This window comes from Anas platyrhynchos, chromosome 15, assembly GCF_047663525.1.
Source record: "Anas platyrhynchos isolate ZD024472 breed Pekin duck chromosome 15, IASCAAS_PekinDuck_T2T, whole genome shotgun sequence".
Taxonomy (NCBI): domain Eukaryota; kingdom Metazoa; phylum Chordata; class Aves; order Anseriformes; family Anatidae; genus Anas; species Anas platyrhynchos.
The window spans coordinates 12,043,474-12,067,826 of NC_092601.1; the positions used below are offsets into that span (position 1 = coordinate 12,043,474).

Genomic DNA, 24,353 nt, shown 5'->3' on the forward strand with positions numbered 1-24,353 from the left:
TTTACAGTCATGAAAAAATAATTATTTTTTTCCCCTTTTAATTGAAAATGTAAAAAGGACTTCAGCTTTAAATAAGACATTTTTGTACAAAGCTTCAGCACAAAAGAGTGAACACCAAAGTGTCATTATGTAAACACCACAAAGTTACTCATTTGTTCAGTAACGCACGGAACAACGTGCAAGGTCCCTTTCCAGTGGATTAGGTTTCTCTAGCTGCTCCCCACCCTCCCTCAGACATTACTGGAATACAGGAAACCCAGAAGCTCTAGAACATTACAAAGCTGCAGTAGTAAGGATACATGGTGACTAAAGGTTGTTGGGTTTTGGTGATGGTGAGTTATTTTTCTTTAAGGGCTTGGTCATTTAAATATACAGAAGTACAATAATCTCACAGGTAAATGAATGGCAGCCTGGATTAGAAAAAGCACCAAAATATTTAATATACATCTGGCACAAACTCCACAAGAAGTCAGTAATGGACAAACCAATGCTTTGCTTTTAAGTAAAGAAAAATCTCAGACTGCACTTAATGCTTTTCAAAAGGGACACGACAAGAACATTGCACTCAGGATTGCTATCAAGTAAAGACAACCTCCTTATTACAACCTATTTGCATTGTGCCTTAGATTGCACATTCTGTAAGATGCTGTTTCCATTCTGTTCCAGACAATAATGGTGAGCAAAATTTGATACACAAAAAGTAACTGTAAAGCAACATAGCAAATGGGACTCAGTATAGATGCATCATCTTGACCTTCTCCCACTTTGTCCCTAGCTTGTTTTTTCAAATTTGGCCACATCCCTTTAAAAAAGGGGCCTACATGAAACAGAATTTACTCCAGCCATTTTCAAGCATTACATTTACACAGCACTTGGGAATGTGCTGTCTAGAAGAGGAAGCATGGTTTGCTCCACGACAAGCAATACATTCATCGTTTCCCAGCGTGACAGAATCGGATCACACACAGTATCTATTGGAGAGTCTGAAAAGGCAAAAATCACTCCTGACACGGAGAAGAGCAGATTTGATCCTACGTACCCTTGAGGGTCTGCTGAGGAACCGAGGGATTGGTCAGCTAGCTGTGGTCACATGCAGGTCAATGAAAGCTGCACAAAGGTGTGCTTTCACTGTTTCCTTGGTTAGTTACTGCTCTGGGAGCAAATATACCATCAAATTGCATACCTGCCATAAGGGGTGACAGGACTAAATTGGGGCTGAGATCCACAAGCAAGTACTCCAAGAAATCCAGCTGCATCAGCTCGCCCATGCTGACAGTCACCTCCCTGCAGCCTGTTAATGACTTGCGGTTGCTTCATGCCCTCAGGACCATCCAGTACAGCCCCCGGAGCCCCGGGTTAGGCCCTAACCCTGCACGCTGCAGCCACTTCTGGAACCCAAGACATTCAGGAACCAACAGCATGAGGCCATCCAGCTGCTCCTGCCAGCCCATTTCCTCTTCAACAGACTATGTTAAACTTGCAGATAAGAAAGTAGAAATATTTTAAGATAACTGTTTAACATGACTAAAAAGTCACCGCTTCAAAATATTAAGCACTATTATGCAAAGCCCTCTAACATTTACTACATAGGGGAGTATAAAACCAGCAGCCAGCCTCCAACTCCACTGCCACCGCACGGAGGTGCCACGTGGGCCCAGAGAAAAGCAAGAGCTGGCAGCTGTAACTGCATAAAACAGTGACATTCAAGTAAACACACTGCTTCCACAGCAGGCAACCTTCAGGCCAAATATAATTTACAAGGATGGGGGGAAGGAAGGGGCTACAGCACGACCATGGGAGACTAAGGTATTTTGTCTGTGTGAAAAACTGATGTGTTGTCCAGAAAGGGCTCATCTGAAGAGTGCAATTTCACAAAGACAGGAGCTTTTTAAAAATAGAAAAGTTGTAAGACCTCCAGAACTTGTTGCATTTAGAAACTTAACTACAGAAAGACTGAGGATTGCAATAGTAGTGCAGGCCCGCTGTAATGTCAGTGATTTAAGGCAAGCTGTTAGCAGCACATTCATGCTCCTTTTACCTATCATCTCTAGTCCCTCAGGCTCCTGAAATGCGAGCCTGTACACATAGTGCAAGCAGCCCCTGCCCAGCGCAGCCCTCAGACTGGAAGCAGCAGCTTGTGGCAGCACCTGCTGCAGCCCAGCTATTTCGCTTTGTGTACCAGCAGTTGTGCCGTAGGCTCCTCCAGGGAGGAAAGCAAGGGGCGCAGCTGGGTGGCAGGGAAGAAGACACCACCTCACTGCAGTAATGAGGAAAAAACAGCACTGGAACCAGCCCAGCATCACCAATGCACTTGGGAACTCTCCAGCTCTGCTCTAAGCATATCATGAGGAAGATGCTGCCCTCGGGGGGGGGGGGGGGGGGAACACATGTGTGTTGCCCTTACACTTTTGCAGCCTCCAATTTTTTTGGCTGTTACCAGTACAGCACAACATGGAACAAGCCATTGTATTTTTCACCAAAGGAAAAATATGCTACAGCAGAGCATCAGGGGAGTTCCTGAAGTTTTTCATGGGCAAATGAAAAAGTGACATGGCTCCCTCCTGGGGAGCAGCTGCTTCACCTTCAATGTATTGTCAGTGCAGGCAGCCTGAGCAGGAACACGAAAGCCCCTGAGCCACACGTGGTGTAGCTCCAGCCACTCTACTGCACTCCAAAACTAGAACCCGGAGGACTGACACTTGTTTGCAACTTGACTTCGCTCCTTTTCAAAGGGGAGAGTGCATGTAAGTTAAGCGGTATACCAAGAAGTATGGCATATAGATAATACTTAACTTGGGTCAATTAAAAAAAATCTTACTTACCCAGGCATAAAATCCTGGGAGAAAAGGATGGTAACCTTAAACTGTTCAAGTCTAAGAACAAGAGGTAGAGATACCTACATACTTCATGGTGAAGCAGGTACAGCCTTCCGGGTTATAATCTCACATGTGTCACTTCAGCTGACAATCAAAAAAAGAAATATTCAATCTTCAATAGTCCAGAGAGAAAATTTTAACACTGGTGTTTTGGTTTGCACACAAAATTTAAGCAGACACTTAGATCTTACTATGTACGCATTTGAAAAAATTAAAACCAACTCAATATTTATGTTTTGCTCTATACTGAAATGCTACCCTGAATACACTGAAGAACTTTGGGTTTCAGGTTAAGCATCTTCCTTCTCAATATGAAAGGCTAAATTCACATGCATACATTTTGAGATTTGGGCACTCGATTTATCAAGGATTTCTAAAAAAAAAAAAAAAAAAAAAAAACACACTGCAGAACACGAGGCTGCCAGACCCAGAAATTCACAATGACTATTATTTTCCAATGAATGGGAATGATGTAACCTCAGACAACAAATTACATCAGGCTGAGGTGGCCATTAACTACGCAGTGTTTAACTTCGCTGTTTTGTTTTTTTTAAACAAGGCTTAGAAGCATAAGGAAGATACTCATGCTGACAGCATCATGAAAACACCAAGGTCACCAGTCAGTGCATAGCCCTGCCTGGGGACGCAGGTGACAACAGGCAGTACCTGTCCTGGCACCCACAGGTTCTTCAGGCTCTGGCAGACACGCAGGGAGTCAGGCAGCACTCACCCAGGCATGGCCACCACCGCCTGCAGCAGCCCGGACACCCCGACAGCCGCTCCAGAAGAGGGGCAGCTGCTGTTCACCAACCCCGAAGTCACGTCTCTCCAGCAGAGCAGAGGAAACGCCTTTCAGGCGCTTACACGTGCTTGGCTGCAAAGCTGCCGTGGTTCAGAGGCTGATTCACGAGCAGAGCTGCTGTGCCAGCCTCGGGAAGTCGGCACTTGTCACAGGGTGGACCGAACTGCCACAGGCTTAAGCTACCTGATTCTCTGCCACACCTTCATTTATTTTTCCTGTGGTTCTTTCATTACAATTGCACAGTATTAAAAAGCTATAATTCTCCATATAGAATAGCACCAGCAGCAAGTAAACTCACAATTAACGTTCAATGTCAATTAATTTACTCAGTCACATTTCATGGCCAACTATGGGCAGAACCTTTCAAATCTTCACATGAATCAATAAATAGTCCTAGACCTCCAAAACACACCCCCACAAAGAATTGGCACAGTGGAGCCTCCAGTCAACCTGGGAGCCAAATTTAAAGGTATTGCAAACTGTAACACTGTGCAAGCCGTCAGTGTTCTACCAGGGAGTACAGTTCACAGAAGTTGCATTTCTTTGCGTGTAAGGGAAGGCAATAAAATGCCACGGTGTGGACATCAGACCGGTTTTCCAGTATATTACTAAAACTATCTATATAATTACCTAGTTATTTATCCCAAGTTGCAGCAGATTCACTACATGCATCAAGTTTTCCAAAGCATATTCTAATAAAATAAAATTAAATAACTCCAATGGTTTCAAGGACTTCAGCATCACCGCTCACTGCAGTCCTGTGACCTACACATTACAGACTTAAACTACATGAGAAGGGAGAGAGAATGCACATGGCCTGTTCCACAGATATTCACAGCTTAACCATTAAACAAGCAATTTTCAGAGGCTCCAACATAGCTGAAGACGTCCCAGGAGCACATACAACACAGCACTGCCCCGGCACTGAAGAGCACAGCCTGCTGTAGCTCAGGACCACAGCTGGACCGGGCAATGCAGCGCAGGCCCAGCGCCCTCTTTCACTTTCGCTACCGCAGCAGAGCTGCACCTGAACTGTAGCTCCTGGCTCAGGAGTTTAAAACAGACACAGGCCTGGCTTGTGCTCTGTAACTGTACTGTAAATAATGAGGTGAGACTGAAAAAAAAATGGTTTGTTACCAGGTAGATATTTTGGCTATTTTTGCATGTCTTTTACCCAACAGGCTGGAGTTGCTCCTGCTGGGCTGGAAGAGCAGCACAGGAGCAAGGCTTTCCTCTCGGACTGAAAGCATGGGGCAGGAGCTGCTGAGAGGCGGACATCCTTCCTCCAAGGGGAAAGGAAACTTTCCCTTCTGTATATTCACCACCACTGTTCTGAAAAAGAAACTGCATTATGTTTGCTGCACTAAAATGTCTAAACACTGCCATGCTATCAGTTCATTTCCTTACTGCAATCCACATTCAGGCCAAACACCTGCCTTGAAGGTCTCAAGCCCCGATCCTTTGGAGCTGCTGCAATTCAGAGACAGCTCAGTAGCAACCGCTGCCACACGCACTGGGTATCCATTTGACCAGCTAGTTGTCACACACTGAACAGTTTAAAATTCCCTTTAGGAAAAAGATGAAGTGATGAACAAAGCATTTAATAGCTGAATGAATGAGTAGTCTCAAACTTAATACAGTCATTTACTGTCAAATCAGGTCTCCATCTGGAACTCTTGCTAACAAAGCAGCCTCTGTTGGAGATTATTTTTTTCTTTTTTTAATTAAATAACAGCACCAGCAGAAGTCTCACCATAAATTCAATTATACCAGCACAAGTGCTACGGCCTGTTTTGCCAAAGATTTTCTTGCCAAATAGCGCTTGTGCCATGGTAGCTTGGAAGATGACAGTAGCAGGGACAAAGCTTTGGGCACAGTCGCCTACAATAAACCAAGATCAGGGCTTCCCTCTTGCCAAGGAACACTCAGCTAGAACTAGCTTTGTTTTCCACAGCTTAAACACATCTCCCAAAAAGGGTTTCCAAAAGCAGTATGGACCATATTCTCCTTTTACTAGGTGAAAGAGATGCTGTCTGCAGCTTGCGGGTTGGTTTTTATGTAGTTTTAGACAGCCGTGGTTTGTGACTGATCTACGACCTCAGACCCACGCTACTGCACAGGCCGTGCACCAGCAGAGCCAGCGCCAGGCTTCAGGAGATTCTCCTCTCTGCTGTCCCCTCTGGGGCACCACAAGGTGCAAAGCATGCTATCTGGGATCCAAGGACATGCTCGCCACTTAAAATTGTGATTTCCTTTAGCTTTAAAACCCTTACAAAAGCCATTAGATGCTATGGTTTTTTTTTGTTTGCTTTTGTTTTGTTTTGTTTTTTAATTGAAGTCATTTTATGATCCCGAAATACAGCTCTGAAAAGAAAGGGCGTATAATGGAAGTGTATTGGCTTAATGGATTTGATACTTAGCTTAATAGAAAGCCTTGGCAATCATCTCTTTTACCAAAACGTGTAAAAATGTTGACATACTAAAATTAAAAAAGGTAGCATCAATAACCAAAAAAAATTTCAACCAGTGTTAATAAAACTCCCTTTAAGTCACAACAGTTTCAACAGGCAAATAGTCCCAATACAGGTATTGTAAAATAATTGACTCCTATCCAAATATTATCAAATCAGTCTAAAAATGACTCATCTACACTGTTGTCATTAAGAACACATTAAGAATTCACTTTGTCATCAGATGCCGATATTGTTGCTCCAGCAAGTGTGGAGTATTAACTGCGATTTAGCAATTAAACAGAGGTTTAAAAAAATTGGTTCATCAATATTAATGCAAAAGATAGTTCCTTACATAGAAGTACTGTGCTTGCCAGACAAGTAAGATAATACTTTAGGTATAAATCAAACAAATTAAAGCAGAATTATACCACAGTTTTCCTTGAAGACTTAGGGCTTGTGTGTTGCTTCTGTCAATGTTTAACAAACTTAAGAAGCAGAACCTTTGGTTCTTTTAGTCAAGTAAAAATATTCTCGTGTAACCACAAAAATACAACTTCCAGAGAAAATGGAATTCCATCAAGAAGTCCACTTTCAATAAAACTGAGGTAGTACTGCTCTTTTATTATGTGTTGTATAAGAGATTTAGATACAAATCATCATCTACCACTCAGTTGACTGACAGGTACAGTAATTTTATAAAACAATCCCAACATTTAGTTTGAAACTTTGAAAAAAAGGAATGATCTGGACTCAAACGCTGAGAGTTAGCTTGAAGTGGGAATTAGCCATATTACAAAAAGCTGTTGCTTATGTTGGAACGTTTTTCTTTTTTTTTTTAAGAGCCTTATTACCAGGGGATTAATGCATTTATAGTTAACACTGCTATTTGTCTTGGTATAAAACCTTAAAATTATTACAGCCTAAAATTTCAACAATGTAAACAGCACTACACACAGTACAAACCTGCCCTGACAGATGTAGTATGAAAAACTTAATCTGGCACTGTATAATTTAGCAATGTTAATTTAACCTAACTAAAAAGATCTACATTGTGCAAGAAATATCAGACTTACTTATACTAATCTGAAGTCTTAAAAGAAACCAAAAATGCTTAACTTGTAGCCAGAGTCAAATATTTCAGGGCAAGAGTAAAAGGAATAACCAAAATTAAGAAAGTGCCTAAAACATGATACAGCATTTTAGAGCCCTTTCAAATACAAGGCAGAAAAAGGTGTAAAGTAGAAAAGATCTGGAGCCTTGGTAATCTCCAGAAACATCCAGAGTTTACATTTCATGAAGGGCAACAGGTTGCTTTTGTCACCACTGCTTAAATGCTGTAAGTCTGTTCTTCTGTACACAGACCCTCTGTGTCTGAAGATGCAATACATTTGGTTTCCTCTTCCTTTTTCCTTCGCTCCATTTCCCACTCCACAAAGGTATCAAAGAGACTCGGCCACGCCTCGTCTTCACTGTAGTTGCTAAGGTCTGGTCCAATCACCTGAGTAAAATTTAAAAACATGTTCCACGTGTCCCGGGAGATTCCCTTGATTCCTGAGGGGTTCTCGACTAGGAAGTGTATCCACTGGTCCAAAATGGGGGGTTTGTTTTGGGTGAAGACTAATTTCCAAAGGGCAATGGCTATTTCCCGATGTAGCGACCTCTGTCCTTCCTCAGAGTCCAGGCCAAACTGAAAGGTGAAACGGTAGAGATCCTTAAATTTATCTTCCTGCTTGGCTTCGTTTAAGAGGCTGGGGAACCTTGCACAAATGCCATCAATGCTGTCCGCATTTATTGCTTTGCAGCCTTCAAAAAACTCCTTCCTATTAAGCAAGAGAAGAGAAATTAGTGCGAACGCCTCTCATGTGCCAAGTGCCTCCCGTCTCCGCTCAGATACGCCACAGGGAAAGAGTTACCTCAACACACACGGCGGCTGCCAGCAAGGTGGCACAAAATGCTTGGTAACAACAGCTACAGGAAAGAGACGTTCCCAAAAAGCCTCTGCTGGCTCAGAACACACTCACAACACGCACACTGGCCTAGCTGGGCCACCACTAGAGTCTGAAAAACTTTGCTGTGACGGCTTTCTGCCTGCTCCATACTACCATACCCAGTGCCTTCCACAGAAAAAGACAAACCCACAAACACAAAATCTACCACAGAAAAAATGCTGAACTCATTGGAGAACGCCATTTGCTCCCTGAGGCATTCCATACAAAGCAGCTTGATACCATACCACCTATGCCTAAGTGCCATGCTCTGGATGAGCTGTTTGCAAGGGAAAGAGTAGTTTGGGGGGGCTTTCCTTCAGCGTTTGGTTGCTCTTCTGTGCTGCAAAACAAAAGGGGTGCCAACTGTGGAGGCACCTGCTGAGAGAGCACAGCACCACGTAACACAGGCTACAGGGCAACATACAAACTGCTTCAAAAGCAGTGCTTCAGGAAACCCCCAGTAATCTGGCTGTGAGGGGTAGGTGGCTAACAGATTTATCCGATGCTCATGTTCAAGCACTGCAGTACAGCGACCAGCCATATTAAATGACACCACGGACTCTGCTGCAGGATGGGCTGGAGGGAAGACAGGAGAGCACAGAGCTCAGATCACGGGACTGCCTTGCCTTCTGTGATGGAACTCAACCTGCACCAGTACCATGGAGCAGGCCACTAAACAGAAGTACCCTCTCACCACTGGCATTGCCATCTCTCCAAGAAAATCAAATCAATGAAAACCATGCAGCTGTGCAAAATCATAGCCATTCCTTGCGACTCCTTTACCATGTTAGCAGGTACCTGCTCCTTCAGCCCCTAACAAATCCCTGTTGGCATCCCAGAGTAACTCATCTACATGACACACACCCACACCACCTCTGCAGACACAGGGAAGCTGTGTTCAGACACAGGGGCTCGGTTTAAGGCTCAGAACACCAAAGTAACTTTGAAAGTTATGGCTGAATAAAAATAGTTATTACTCAAAGCACTCTGGATTTACTGATGGGACTGATGGGTAGTCGTGTTGGAGGGGTGCAGGGGATTGCTGTGAAGTTTTAGCTGTTCTGTCACTTCCTATAGCATTCTTGATGCTAGGAGCCTGCTGACTGACAACTTTTTCCAGAACAACAGACAGCTCTTCAAATACCAGTCACTTGCCAGCCACCACAGAAACATTTCTCTGTGCTTTACGAGAATTAACCTTGGAAAAAGACATTACATGTAACACTGGTTGGGCAAGAATGATTCTTAGCAAGGAGTCTGCTTTACATTCTTCACATAATGATAACATAGTTAGTAGCAATTACTAAGGAATCTCACATTGTTTTAAAGTAAAAACGATTTTCAGTGTCCAATCTTATCATTAAGACCATGGCGGATACAGAAAAACTGGTTTTGTAAGTCAAGAATAAACTAACATCCATTCAGAATGCCATCATTAGCAGCATAACGTCCAAAAACATTTTCAGCTCTGAAACCCACTGTGAGGGGAAAAGAAGAGGACAACACAAAGCTTTCTTCTTCAGCAACAGGAATTAATTTGATCAACATGCATGTGTTAGAAAAAATAACTAATTGAAGTTAATGAGGCTGTCTCTGACATAGAGATGACAGGATATACTTTAACATATGAAAATAATTACAAGTTCTACAAGAACTAACCTTGTAAATTTGCACATGGTAGCAGCCTGGAATTTCCAAGCCAAAACTAGCACTTTAAATTCAGTGGGATCAACGCAGAGGTCATTGCAAAATCGTTCCATTCCTTCTTCCAGTATGGCATCCTCCCGTTCATCCTTGTATCTCCTAAATAACTCTCCAATCCTTTGGAGTGAAGATTCTTCCGCACTGGAGACAGAGTCTTTCTTTGTATCCCCAGGAAACGTTGAAGGCTGGCTAGACTCGACAGCAGTGTCCGCTTTCTTTGTCCCGTTCACGAGAATATCTCCCGAAGACTTCCCACAAGCTGAAGTGTGGTCGTCTTTGTGGACTGCGCTTCTCTTACTGTGCGACTTGCTGCCAGATTCCCTTTCCCCATTTTTGCTGCCAAGGGTGGACGAAGGATTCTTACACTTTGTGACACACTGGCCCATGATGTTGCAAGCCCAGCTTCTAGAGCAGTCCCCTCGCCGTCGGACACCCTCGCAGCTGCTCTTCAACACATTTCACCATGCCATTAGTGGCAGTCAACTAACCTGAAAAACAGTTTCAGAGTGAAATAGCTGCTTCTCCACAAAGAATATTGTAAGTATTAAATGTGGGATAACATTCACCAGTAAGAGACAGACTTCAGGATATTTAAGTTTTGCATACTGAAAAGGAGCAGTGTACGGAAAGTTGGCACATGCTGTAAATTTCAGGCAATTTCAGCCTGCTTCACCTAGAAATCAATGCAGCTCACTCAGTGGTTGCAGTATACTAATGGGCCCTAATAAAGGAAATTCCTAAAATTCTTACTGCAACATAGGTTACAAAGAGGTTGATTCATGTACAGACTTCATCAAGACAGACTACTCTAACCCAGAAATACTCTAAAGGAAATGGTTTTAAAAAAGTATACCCATGTTTTATTTATAGAATACAAAACACTGAAACAAAGCACTGGGTGGGGGAAACACAGGGACAGCAATGAGACAACCTGACAGACTCGAGCTAGAACTGTACCTTTAGCAAAGCAGCACAAGTTTTTGTTTTGTTTTGTTTTTAACAGAGTTGGGAATCCAGATTTTCATTCTGGAAACACAAATAACATGCTTGCAGAAAAAAGATAACAATTGCTTGGTTTTCAAGTAATTATTAATTGTTTCAGTGGGCTCTTCCCCCAGGTAATGACACAGACAAGGGGATGGGGCCTTTTTAATTAAACTGTCCAGACAGACATATGCACAGATAAATAGTAGTAATTCTATTTCAGTTTTTAAAATCCAAATTAAAATGCCAAAATAATTTCTTCATACTGTTGTTATAAATCATAATGCTAAAACATTGCATATTTGGAAAAGGAATTTCACCCACGGGGAACAGACTCCAGGTTATCCCCCCTAAACCCAAACAAACTCTCTGACACCATGCTATCAGCACGCAGCCATGCCACAGACAGTCCATTTCTTAGAAACATCAACTCCGGGAAGGCAGTTGCTTATCACAGCCCTCCTTTACCCATTTACTCACATTTCATCTCTGCTGTCAGTTAGGAAAAAGCCTCCAACATAAAATTGGATTTGCTTCGTCTTTTTGTTTATTGCTTCCAGGTTACAGATTAGAACAAGAAAAAAAAAAAAAAAGAGAGATAAAAACTAAATATAAAGGAAGAAAACATATGTCCTGACTGTCTTTCTGTATTCTTTCTTGGGGAAAACTCCGCAGAGACTGAACTCCGTATTTAAAGCTGTAAGCCAATCTGGGACAAGAGCGCCAAGAATAGATGAATTCTCCAGAAATTATGACTACAAGCATGCATCTTCTCTCAGCCATCATACCTATTTTGGCAAAATGGCACTTAGGCAGTTTCATGACCAAAAAGGATTCCTTTTGTCTGTACAACTCCAACTGTCAAGATGCTGGTTTCAACTACCTGGCTTCCTAGCCCCTTTTTTTTTTTTTTTAATTATTTTTTGAAGTTAATAACCCAAAAGCTACAACTCTATCAAGTAATTTCCTCACACAACAAACTCTGTAACTGCAAAGTCATAGAAATCCCTCAAAAAGTCAACAACAACAAAAAAAACCAACTTACAATGGACTACATGGCTCTCTATAAATTTATTTATTTTTTTTAAGTTTTCAAGTATGAATCTGCAGTTTAAACCAATGCTTCTCTTAGAATAGCTACACTCGTACAGTCTTCACTACTTGTTTTATTGACAGCATCCGAGTCAGTGTCACAAGCTTCACTCAATCCACAGGTATAATCTGAAGTCACTTTGCAGAGAGCATGGAAATGGGAAGATGGAAGGGAAAAAAAACAGAGCAACAGAGGGCAGAATTGGGGAAGAAGTATGCATTTTCCTAACCTGACATTAGAAATCTGCTTTAAAAAAAGTCATTTAACAACTCTGCAATTGTAGAAAATCACTTTGAATTTCATTTTTTTTAAAGCAACAGGTAGAAACAAACACCTGGCACATGCTCTCATAAATTTGCTTTAAAGATGAACTTTGTAACACGATTTTTAGAGGCAAATAAAGTTCAATCTAACTTAGTCGAGAATAATTTCTTATTCATTTGTATTCAAATGATTCATTAAAACATGCATATTCACCTAACCCATAAGAATTTCCCGGTTCCTCAGCATTTCGCAACTCTATGAGTTACGGAGTGCAGCCTGGCACTGGTTCCTTGCTATCATATGTCTGAGGAACATTGCCTTCTTCAGTCTGCACCAGTCATTTCTTCATTACACCAAAACAAAATAGGATATTATTAGGCATATCAGCCTTCCTTCTTTTTTTCTTTAAATTAATCAGCATTCAAGTGCTAAGTATACACTAACTCTTGCTCTTCCATCAGCTTCTCAAAGGCAACTGGCACTAATTTGGCTACGTTTTTCTTTAAAGTGCAACCTGCAAGTAAAAGAATTGATTAAAAAAACTAAAAAGTAGCTATAGAGCTTAAAGCAGAGTTTAGGAAGTTTATGAAATTTTCTGGTCAAAGATATAACAGCAATCGCTAGCTGTTGTGGATTAGGAACAGCTTTTCCCTATGGGCAGGTTAAAGAAGAGCTGCCTATTAATAAATGGTACTTTCTTCTAAAGCAGCTGGTAGATGTCAAATCGCATGCAGCACAATGGACAGATTAAGCCAATTCACTTTAGTAATCCAGATTTAAATCAGAAAAAAGAAAGACAGTTTGCAAGACTAACTTACTAGCTCTGTCCACACACTTGCCTAACAAAAGTGATTCATGCTGCCACGCTTCCTAACAACAGCTTGTATTAATAACAATAATTTAACATTAACATCTACTAAGTGACACCATCAGTATGATGAAACAGGAGTTTTGCTGTCATTTGCTGCCATGAGAAGACAGAGGGGAGGTCAGCCACCGTTAACACCCATACTTGAGGAAGTGTCCTCATTGCTCTTTCTGAAACCCACCGGAGAATACAATAACATGAACTCAGGGAGTGCAAGTTAAGCAAGTCCCCTGCAGTGCGTCCCTCTAAACAGACAAGTTTCCTATACCCCAGCATACCTGCCTTACAGAGGCTGCTGCTGCTCCTGAGCTGCCACTGTCAGAGCCCTGCTAGCATCGCTCTTTCTTGAAGTGATGGAGATCCTCCCTTCCTCTGCCTGAGATTTTCACAGCACAATCCTGCTCATCAAACACACCAGAAGATACTCAAGTACAGTTGCTGCAATTCCTCACTTTTCTACTACCTGAAACTTGATGCCATGTGTACTTTGAAGCACTCCACCCCCAAAATAGCAAAAACAGCTAAAAAAAAGTCACGGTGTATCCGCTGGCACTTTGTCAAATTATCTGGATTTGTAAGAGACAAGTCTTTTGGCGCTCCATCAGTTACCCTTTTATAAAATGCTTTCGCTGTGCTGGATCCACTTCACTTACTAGTCACCTCCGCTTCCTACATGACTCAGGTTTCAAGCCATGAAAGCAGTAAGAGCCTCGGAAGGAGATAGAAACAAGTGGGAGAACTCAAACCTTTTGTTAAGGAAGGATGGAGAAAGGATCTGATTGCAGCATCGGGAGCTGCACGGAACTCAGTGTTCAACAAGCATTTAAAAAAAAAAAAAAAGCACTTTCCTGAAAGTGAACAGAGCTACTCATTTAACTGTAGAGCAAAGCAAATGTCACGTCTAGGTCACACCGATTATGCTGAAGTTAGCACAAGGACGTGCAGACATATTTGTCCCAGCTGGATTGGGAACTTCAAGTATAAAGTTCTTTTGTTATGTGATACAAAGGTTATACTGGACTGGTGGCAAAGCACCAATTCCCAAAACAATCAGTTCTTAAGAGCAAAATTACTGTAACATGCTTATACAACTTGTCAGTGAGACAAAAAAAGGCAGCACTGATTGGCAGTTTTGCCATTCTCGTAATAAAGATCAAAATCCAGGGCTAGCACTGGAACACACTCAGTGCTACAGGATGCAGTACTCCCAGAGAAGTCTGGTTACTCAGACAAGTATTGAGTAATAACCTACAGTAAATATGAATCACCGAGATGCCCATGAGGCCATCTTCCCCAGAACAGGAACTGCTAAGCAGAGATCAACAATGATGTTCTCTATTCCTTTCTAGAAGGGAGTAAGCAACTGGAAACACAGGAAGACTAGTGCTGGTAACTGCCGCCAGCTAAAGGAAAGCCACCCTCTGAGAACAAAGGGTATGTACAACTGTATCACCCAACACATTAAACACAAAATCTAGAGAAGATGGGAGAGACCTTGCTAATGCTTCGGTTGTTTGTTTTTGTTCTTTTTTTTCTTTCTTTTTCTTTTTTCAAGTGCTGCAAAGCAATTGGTTTTTATTCAGTGTTTTGAAGTGTCCAGATCAGACGTAACCCAAGGTGTGAAGGGAGCACAACAAAGTGACTCAGTACCAACCCTGTCACACACAGCTCGCCATGGCTCAACTGAAAACACCAGAACTGCAGTGGGGGAGAGTTAGCAGAAGTGAAAATGTGAAGGGGATATTTAAGTTACACAGTATTTTTCTTCAATGACTAACATTATTGTAGTAATAGAAATTATCGGTTATGTCCAGAGAATAACAAAACACAGCCAAGCATTATGCTGTTTAATACATGGTTGCATCACAAGTTATTTACAACAAGTTTCAAGAAGTATAAAGTATCAAGAAGCAGGAAAAAAACCATACATTCAAGAAGACTTCAAAGACAGGATTATGAAACTGCATAACAAAAGGGGACACAGCTCAGCCACACATTAAATCCCTTCCCAAGCAGGGTTTCAGTAGCTAAGGCAAAGACATTTGTCAGAGTTTAACCAAGACTCAATTTTTTGCAAACAATCAGGCAGAGCCTATAAGAGTTTCACAGAATTTCACTGTGTGTTATTTACCTTTTGTGGGCAAGGAGGCATGACTTCTAAAATAGCAGAGCGTAGGGAACGATATCATGGGTGCCCCATCTTTCTCCAGCTCTGAACAGACACACAAAGCTTTCCATAGGGGAGGCACAAGAGGATCATTACAACTGCTGAACCAGAAGCAATCGCTGTTCTAACAGTTGATGCTGTGCCAGTGACCTTGTAAGCAAACATCTACTTACATAGCTTCAGCTACACAGGGAATCATTCCACTAGCTTTTGCAGCCTCCTTCAGGTTCCCTGGGTTCCACATGGAACACTGTAAAAACAAAAGGACCGCACAAGTCTTTACATTCAGAAGAGACTACAAAAACCATAAAAGACACCAAACTGCTCAGTAGTGACTATGCATTTACTAAAACCTTGTAGAGCCCAATTCTGTTTGTTAAGAGAGTCGTTTTACAAAACCACCTCACTTTTGGACTTACTAAGTAACATTAATGCCGCTATGTGTTATTACAGAAAGCACAGATCAGGTACAGAATATAACGGACAAGTTCAAATGTTTGTTAAAAGCAAACACACACTTCCGGACAGCTTTATGGCTTTCAGCAGGGCAGAGTTAATTCCTCATTTCGTGCACTCATGGCAAACCAGAGGCCATGCTATCACTGCATGTTAGTTCAGTGGCTGTTTAATCTGGGAATGCCAGACAGCTGCTACCTAGCAAAGCACGATTTGGGTCTAGAAAGTAACTCTCTTTTCATTCTCTAGCGCGTTCTTTTCGATGTTTGTTTTCCCATGTTCAGTCCAGTTGGCTCAGCTTCACTTCTCTGAAGTTCCCAGCTCTGCTAATATAAGTAAGAAGCTCTGAAGAGATGACGACAGACAAAGGTATGTCTGGTTTGTACAGCACGGGCTACAACCACAGCACTTTGACAACACTTCTGTTTGTACCTGACCAAGGAAAAAAAACTAAAAACAAGAAAGCTACGGCAAAGCTCCTCTGCTCAGTCACACTACCACCAAAAGGCTTGTTTCTACAGCCCTCAGTACATCTAGGGAGCAGGCAGGTGATCAAAAGCTGCCTTTCTGCACGCTTTACATGAGACCTACTTGCTAGGAAATGAGGGAGAACATTAGCTGCTTCAGTGACTTCCTCGGTGCAGAGCAGGGAATGGGTGGAGAAAGTCAGCCACAGGACAGGTTCTTATTGCACGTGCCATTCTCCAGATAAACTGAGTTTTCCCCAAGCTCAAGTCCTATAGGTAGATATGACAAGACAGCAAACAAGAATAAAACCTAGTTGAGATCAAGGCTATTATAAAAGGGGCAAGCCAGGGATCCCAAAAGCTTTGAGAGCAGCAGAAATGGCAGGGTGGTACTTCTGGCTGTAATACACACCGCAGAGCAGAAACACACCTTGATGAATCCTTCTTAGACCATTTTTGAGGCTGGCATTCCAAACAGCCCATTCCCTGTGGGTTCACACCCTCTGCCTCCAACCCCCCCACATACCAGCAGCAGCCCCCAGCTCTTTCAGACCACACTCCTCCCGAAGAGGCCACCCCGTGCAACACAAGTACCAACTCAGGTTTCTGTGTGAATGCAGCTTCCCACAAACCCCGAGTTTAATGAAACTCTACATCTGGCACCTCTCTGTTAATACTTTTTTGGCCTCCTGCAACTAAATAAATCCTTTTATAAATCACCTGGGGAGCAAAGGAGAGACAGGCAGAACAGGGCACCGTGCAGCCTCCTTCCCCAGGGGCCTGCCGAGAGGCAGCATCTCCCACTTCTCATTTTAAAGCAGCATCGCCATGGCAACTTCATGCAACAAACTAACTGCTCCTCAAACAGATCGGTATTTCTCTGGAAGACGCCTCTGACCCACCGATTCCACATTTCCAGCAGACTACAGCCCTTACTGGAAGCCGATGCGTACTGCAGGTTCAAAGACAGCTGAAGCTGATAGAGTTCAGCCCCACTCCGCGAGAGCCAAACTTTTCCCAGGTTGTTTGAAGTAGTTTCCACGTTGGCTGACCTGTAGATACATAGTCAAGAGCCAGGAATTTTTAACATCTGCCAGAACTGCCAGCCACAATTCTTCCTCTGTTGTTATAATTTTTATTCTACCAAGCTGTCCATTTCACTTTATTTTTTTTTTTTAATACAAGCAGCAAGCCTAAACTTCTGTGACAACACAATTACAGAGCGCGGAATAAAAAGTTAGCACGAGTTCGTTAAAAACACACAACGAGCTCTTCAAGCCTGTATTTAAAGGTCAGTGCAGCGATGCTGTGACTGACTCCAGCCTAAGTCATGCGAGATGAATGCAGCGGGGCGGGGAGCAGCATCATCACTCTCCTGCACGGGTGTGAGCTTGGTGCTTGGGTGAGGCTCCCAAGGCAGGGCTCGGTGCTGCAGTCACACAGCATCTCCCCTGGCTGGCACGAGACAAGAATCAGGCTACAGCAACTCAAACAGCCTCCCTCGTTCGTTACCAACCCCGTGCAGCAATCCACAGGGACAGTGAGCAAGCCCTCAGTGCCCCCAGGACCCTTGTTTGGCTGCCCTGCCTTCCTCCTGCACCTGAGCCTGGCTCCCCGCTGTGAGCTGCACTCTCCCGAGCACCGGCACCCAGAGGATCGCGCTACAGAAACAGCGCAGCCCCAAGGCTGCTGGTGCCTCAACACTGGTCTTCAGCTGCTTTTCAAGGAGTAAGAGCTGGTAGTGAGCTTACTCAAGGCAAAGTTCTTTGTTTTTTTCTGTGTGGAAACAATGAAGAATTAGCAATATTGTCTCCTTCAGCAGGATCAATTTTGCACATGTCCTGCATTGATGCACTTGGTGCATGAACATGAAAGCATGAACAAAGCTTCTACCAAAGCCATCACGTTATGGGAACTGCTCTTTCCAATCCATAGCCTGCAGTGAAACTACCTCAGCCCAAGCACCCTGACACAGGCACGATGGACACATGATGGTTTTTCAGAAGCCCCAAACTCCTCTCACCACATCCCTAAACGAGCAGTGCGCCAGCACGAGGCTGTAGCACATCTGCTCTGCATCTCTGCTGCAGAAGGACCTCCATGCAAAACTACTCAAGAGGAAGTCTAAAAGCAAGAAAGTCCCACTGCAACTAGTTAAAAAAAAAAAAAAGAATTGAGAGTTTGTCAGGCTTCCTGCAGCTCCAGCACCTGCCAGTGAGCTACAGCCAGGTTATGTATCGGGGGGAATCCCGATGGGAACGCTGCTGACCTGTCCCAAATCAGGTTAACAAACAATTTCTGGTGTGCCTTGCTTTTGGCTTTGGAGTCAAAGCACAGTATTTAGAAATGAGATCAGACTGGACAAGGTTTGCCTCTGCAAGCCACACGTGTATCAGAGCAGAAGGCACGCACACAGGCATAGGGACCACGCAGAGTTCTGGCTGCCACCTGGCAGAGGGCTAAACGGCAGTCAAGGGCCAGCTCTCAGTGCCAAGAGCCAGAGCTCCCAGCAAGCCTCCAAAGTCAGCCTTGGGCAAGCCCTACAGCGCCCAGCGTGCAGGCCAGAACCCCTTAAACAACCACACCTCAACCTCGTGTGCTGTCACTTCACATCCAGCCCCGAGACATCACCAGAGATCCTTCTGTTCAAGATTGAGCAGAAGAAACCAGCTCTCTGCTCTCTTTAGGAGCACCCTGCTAAGACACAGGGCATAAAAACATTTCATGTTCACAATGGGGAAAAGAAAAGCCTGAAAACACTGGGACAGATGTTTCAGATCTGTAGCTCACTGTGTGCAGCTAATTGTATGAGGTTAGCTTAAGAAAAAATGAATAATAATGTGAGAAGTGATAGGGAAAGAGAAGGGGAAGGTACTTCACCATGTTTGCTTGCGGAAGACATTCTTTAAACAGCTTTTTAAGCACACGTGCATCATGCTTGAATCCCTCCCTTTCTTTTACATTCTCTAACCACTCAATACCTTTCATGCTGATTATTTTTCATTTTCTTCCTCTTAGCGCCATTAAAAAGTTTTAAATCCTTTCCTATTACGTGCTTCATCCTATTTTATTAGGTGGGTGGAATGATTTGTTAGGATTATTATATTTTCACAGAGCAAACCCAAGTCCAGTTAGTTAAATAGTGCATAATCTTGGAAGGGTGCCTCCAGGTGGTTCTGCAATGTAAATAAGTTAATGAACTAATTTACAGAGCAGCAGTACTTGTTTTTAGGAGCCTATTTAGGCTATGAGCAAGACAACACACAGTGGGGAAGTTGAGACAAAGGATGCGGCCACTCGAGGCAACACCACCAACTTTCAGGAAAGCTGAACCCAGAGCAGATTCCATCCAACTTCCCACCTAGTACAAACTTTATATACTTTTACACAAGCAAACTCATTTATTCTGCTGCAAGTAACTCAAACCTGGGGAGTCTGAATCTATCATTTTCAAAAACCAAAAGATTTAGTCACTGAGCAGTTCATATCCATCTACTGAAACCCGTCAACCTCCCCTCACTTCCTTGCCAAAATCCATACAACTTCCAAAGTCCAGCACTTGCAAGGAAAGCAAATCATCATTTAATGACTTCTTTTTTCCTTTAACATGCAAAATACTGTATAACAATATTCCTTCCTCATTTTTCCAGGGTTCACCGTAACTTTGCACAGCATGACAGACCTTTACCACTTCGATGCGTATTATGAATGAAGCAGCACACGCCAGGGCAGGAGCTCCTTTGTGCTCAGACACAGCCTGCTCACCTCACTACAGCAAAGCTGCAGCTTAGGGAACCAACAGAAACCGTGATCCTCAGATATCTGACACAGATGCATCGCACTGTAAACATCTGAGAGTTACCGTGGTACAAATATTTACTTTATTCTGCCTCAGTCAATTCTGTAAATTACAGAAATCTGTGACTGTCCTGCAGCCAAACCAGAATAACTTTGAGAAACCACCTCAGTCTACAACGCACTCTGCAATGGAAAAATATTTTCTTTTGAACTGAGTTCAGTGTGTGTGGATTTTCTTTTGCTTCAAGTTTGGCTGGCAGACTTCATCCTGAAGCAGCTGAGGTACCTCCACACGGCATGTTGAGCGAATGTAATTCGTGCAGCTAATAAGTGACTCCTGTAACAATGAGATATGCTTAAAAGTGATGTAGCAAGTCAGTAGCTTTCTATTTCTTACTGCTCACAACAACGAAGAAAACTACATGAACCACACACAAGCAGAAAGCCCTCCTAGCAGCTCTGATAAGCAGCGTCCCACCTCCAGCACGTCTGAAGGCGGCCGTGAGAACCTCGAACCACACACACACACCCACCAGGCCAGAGAAGGGACAGGCCCAGAGACGAGAGCCAGACCATCTCCTGAGGTCACTTCTGGCATCAGATGCTCACAAGACGTTTACAGAAGCCCCGCTAGCCTTCTTGGTAAAGCGTAATGTAGCTTACGGGCTGCCAGCCAGAAGAATCACTCATTTCATACAGCTGTGTAGGAACTTCATGACCAGCCGACCAAGTAAATATTGGAATAATATTTAAGTTACGTACAAAGAATTGCGCTAAGTGAAAGGCCTAAAGCAAACTGAAATCTAAAAGCATTTTAAGAGCATGTGCTTGGATTTTTAAAACTCCAGCTGCAGTTTTTAAAGCAAAAAATACACAAAGCCACCCGCAGAGACCTTAGTTCTTTCTACTGATTTCCTTATTACAGGGCACTTCACACTGTACAAAGGATGCAGCACCATTTAGATGCTAACTGTATCAACAGCTTCAAAGGAGGTCCTTTGAATACTTCAACTTGGTCATCAGTAATAACAAAGACTCTCAGCTCTTCTTTTTGAGCCCAGTGGCAGCTTTGACCAACACACTTTTAAAATAAATTTTGACTTACCCTTGATTTAACTCAATAACAATTTATTTTAGAAAATTGTCAAGGTGTGCAGGTATCTATCCTTCTGTCTTTTAAGAAATGCAATCACTAACTCCAGGCCCAGGCAACCGTGCCTGAAGCTGGTATACTTCACAGACCAGACCCTTGGCATTTTTAGACCACCCATTTAAGCGCAGAGTACTTGAGGATCTCTGCACAGACTCATTTGTACTGAAAATACTGAACAGTCAGCATATGACCAAGTTCGAGGACATTTGGATTTATGAGTCTATTACTAAGCTACACACGCCTCCTATATCCATTAGGTGCTAGGATGATTTTCTCCCTCTCACTTTAAAACAAAAGACTGACAGCATTAGACGTTTCAAAACTGCAAAAGGAGAAGCTGTGTTACACTAAAAAAATTCACAGTAAGAAATGAAAACTGTCACTTGCTGCTACTACTTGGATGCAAAAATAAGACTGGCATTTTTCAGGAGCACAAAAATCCTTTTGCTTTAAAAAAAAAACACAGACACTAAGTAGGAAAAGTGAGACAACAAATAACTACGACTGTCATACCGTCTTCAGCAGCCTGACTTTTTGGGAATAAAAAACTGTGACAGAAGGTCAGTAACAGCATTCTCACATTTTGCTAAGTAAGTTTTGTCTTTCACAAAACAGATGTCACAGACAGAACAGCATTTATAACTATTCTTTCTGAGACACCAGAAGATTATCACAGCTCGTTCTGTTTACTGGCATCCTGCCTTACCACCTATGTCTTTGTTAGTTTCTCTACAGTACTCCTACCTCTGTGAAAGAGTTCTTCAATACAACTAAGTCATCCCCTAATCATCGCTCTTCACGTAGACAAGCATTAAAATTAAATAAAAGCCTGATTCTCTCCTTCCTTCATTTGACGGGAGAGCTGTCCCCCCAGACAGGGATAAAACACGTACGCACCAAGTGTAAGCAGCCTTGTTCTCGCATTACCTTTTGGGCACGAAGCTTTCATTCACCTTTTCCCCCTGTATTTCCTCTGGTCTGGTTAACACTGAGATCAGAATACAGAAGCATCACACCACAGCTACCTGTGGCAGGGAGAAGCTCCTTATGTCATCACGAAGAACACGGCACTGGGGTAGGGCAAAGAGAGCTCCCCTCTGGTTTGCCAACCCCCAGCACCCTGGGGTGCTCCAGCAGCTCACCAACAGCCAGTTACAGACCGCTGAGCAGCTCCTCAAAACCTTTTCATGCAAAGGGGAGGCCGAGGTGGAAGCAAACGATGCGAGCACGTCTGCAAGCCTTGGGTTTTCTGATCATTCCCTGGGAGGGCTTCAACACAGATCTGTAATTACCGGACTCAAACTAGAGCTTAAAAAAAAAAAAAAAAAAAAAAGGATAGCTGGCAGAGCTGAGCGCTTCACACAACGTGCTTGAGACTGCTTCTGGACTGATGGTACAGAAGACACCAAGACAGCCGGCACAGACAGCTTACGAGTGTCCTGTGTTTACAGGCAGTAAATTGCAGGTGGCTCTTTACCAGAAAGGCAACATTTGCTAATGCAAGTCGCCATGAAATTACCATTGTTTCGAGTCAAGCTACTATGTCATTACTGCTGAGTAAGTTAGAGTCAAGCATACAATTAATCCATGTCACCACCACAGATAATCTGCAAAACATTAGAGCCATTTAATCTAGTATTTTTAAAAGGAGGAAGAGGGAAGAGACAAAAGGAATTATTAGACTTCCAGTAACCACAAGACAAAGCCTATTAGTCAGAGGCCAATAAAGGAAAGGAAGCCAGCGAGATAAGAGGCAGACCCCTAGGGAGAAAGAGCCAGAGAGAAGGAGCCCAGCCAGGGAATTCTGCTGAAGGCTGTTAAAGGGTTCCCCCTTATCTCATGACTAGCGAGTCCCTCAAGTGTTTACAGATTGCGCTTTCAGTCTCCAAAAGTTCTGGCTGGCAACCTTCAGCTCCTCTTCTATTTTTAAGGATGAGGATGAAAGAAAGCACTGTTTTCCTGACACCCCACACCTCTAATTTTACAGTCTCTTCTTACTCAGAGTTTTCCTGTTCCCTTCATTACTACAGACTCCTGTGCCTAATGGAATAATGACATTGTTCCTGCGATTCGAAAGTTCTCACAAACAGCCAAAACAACAGGATGATGGGTTTTACAGTGCCCCAAGGCTCTACATTAATTACACTGATGGACACTTCCCCATGCCCAGGAAAGAAAAGAGAGTGCCACAGCGTGGGACAGTTCTGAGCAGTACTGGGGTACTCAAATTCCTGCAGATCACAAATGTGCATCTGCTTACACCAAGCCCCCCTACCATCATTTTCTGCCATGAGGAAATACAAGTTTACACGGCTCAGAGTGTTGGAGTAGTCATGTCCATCCCTTATTCCTCCACCTCCTTTCTGTCTACTTGATACTCCCCTGCTCCAGTACACATCCACACAACACACACGATTTTCTTCCCAGTCCTTAAGGTGAACCAAAGGACCGAGCAGGACGGAGCCTCCCCCTCAACCACACACAAATTTGTCAGAACAAGTCCCTTTGTCTTAGAAGTCCACCAAATGCTCTGGCAGCCTCTTTTCCTCAGTACACACTTCTATAACTAAATTAAAGCCTTCCAAAAGAGCTGTTCTGTGTTTTGATGCAAAATCAGCCTTAATTCACTAAATCATCTTTTTCTTTCATGTTATTTAATGCTAAATAGAAGCAAGATGTAATTAAAATGAATTTCCAAGATCAACAAATTATAAGAAGTGCTGACACAAATTGGCTACAATTTACTATGAACATGACAGTGTTTGACTCCAAAATAAAGCAAGAAATCCTGCAGAGAAGACACCAAACTCAGCCTCAAAAGAGCAGATTACAAGTCGCGTTGCAGGTTATCAGTCTCAAGCTGAAAGCAGTTTCAAAAACATCACGTTGAGCAGTCAAGCAGTATCACAGCTGTAAGTTTCCCCAATTACGAGTCCTGCAAAATTGTTTAAGGATGATAACCATTCATGTCCCCACAGAACTCGCTATTAGGAAATAATCAGGATTTTAGAAATCATTACAAGAGCTGATATTTGCAGTAAGGCTGTAAAGCCAGTTATACTAATCTGAACTAATTCACCACAGATCACAAGCTCTCCTTTTTCTGCTGATCTGCAGAAAATCTTTGCTTTAAGCTTCAGGCTGCCTGTCACATAAAGGGCTGTGAAGGTTTTCCACAGACCATTAGGTAATGCCTGTGCAGAGAAGGTACAAAACTTTAAAGACAAGCTACAGAATAGACAAGAACATGAAGGCACATCTCCCTGCTCTCACACACAGC

The 24,353-nt window shown here is 43.0% G+C and overlaps 1 protein-coding gene and 1 long non-coding RNA gene across 16 annotated transcripts in view; one reads left to right on the forward strand and one right to left on the reverse strand.

Moving 5' to 3' along the window:
• DCUN1D3 (defective in cullin neddylation 1 domain containing 3) overlaps positions 1-24,353 on the reverse strand; it is a 25,638-nt gene continuing 1,285 nt past the window's right edge. For 2 of the 15 annotated variants that reach the window (XM_072023861.1, XM_072023863.1), the window contains exons 2-5: positions 15,373-15,449; positions 13,311-13,430; positions 9,779-10,311; positions 1-7,951 (exon numbers count right to left, since the gene is read on the reverse strand). In XM_072023861.1, coding sequence (XP_071879962.1) covers positions 7,459-7,951; positions 9,779-10,209 — 924 coding nt within the window. In that variant the 5' untranslated portion in view covers positions 10,210-10,311; positions 13,311-13,430; positions 15,373-15,449 and the 3' untranslated portion in view covers positions 1-7,458. Of the gene's footprint in view, positions 7,952-9,778; positions 10,312-11,287; positions 11,367-13,310; positions 13,431-15,163; positions 15,450-16,246; positions 16,393-22,000; positions 22,358-24,353 lie in introns of those variants that run through there. The other 13 variants (XM_038186988.2, XM_027469479.3, XM_038186984.2 and 10 more) reach the window with 11 other exon arrangements.
• Positions 10,222-19,907, forward strand: LOC139998738 (uncharacterized). Its single transcript, XR_011803576.1, has 4 exons — positions 10,222-10,360; positions 14,382-14,466; positions 15,940-16,024; positions 19,773-19,907. It is a non-coding gene; the product is annotated as an uncharacterized lncRNA (long non-coding RNA).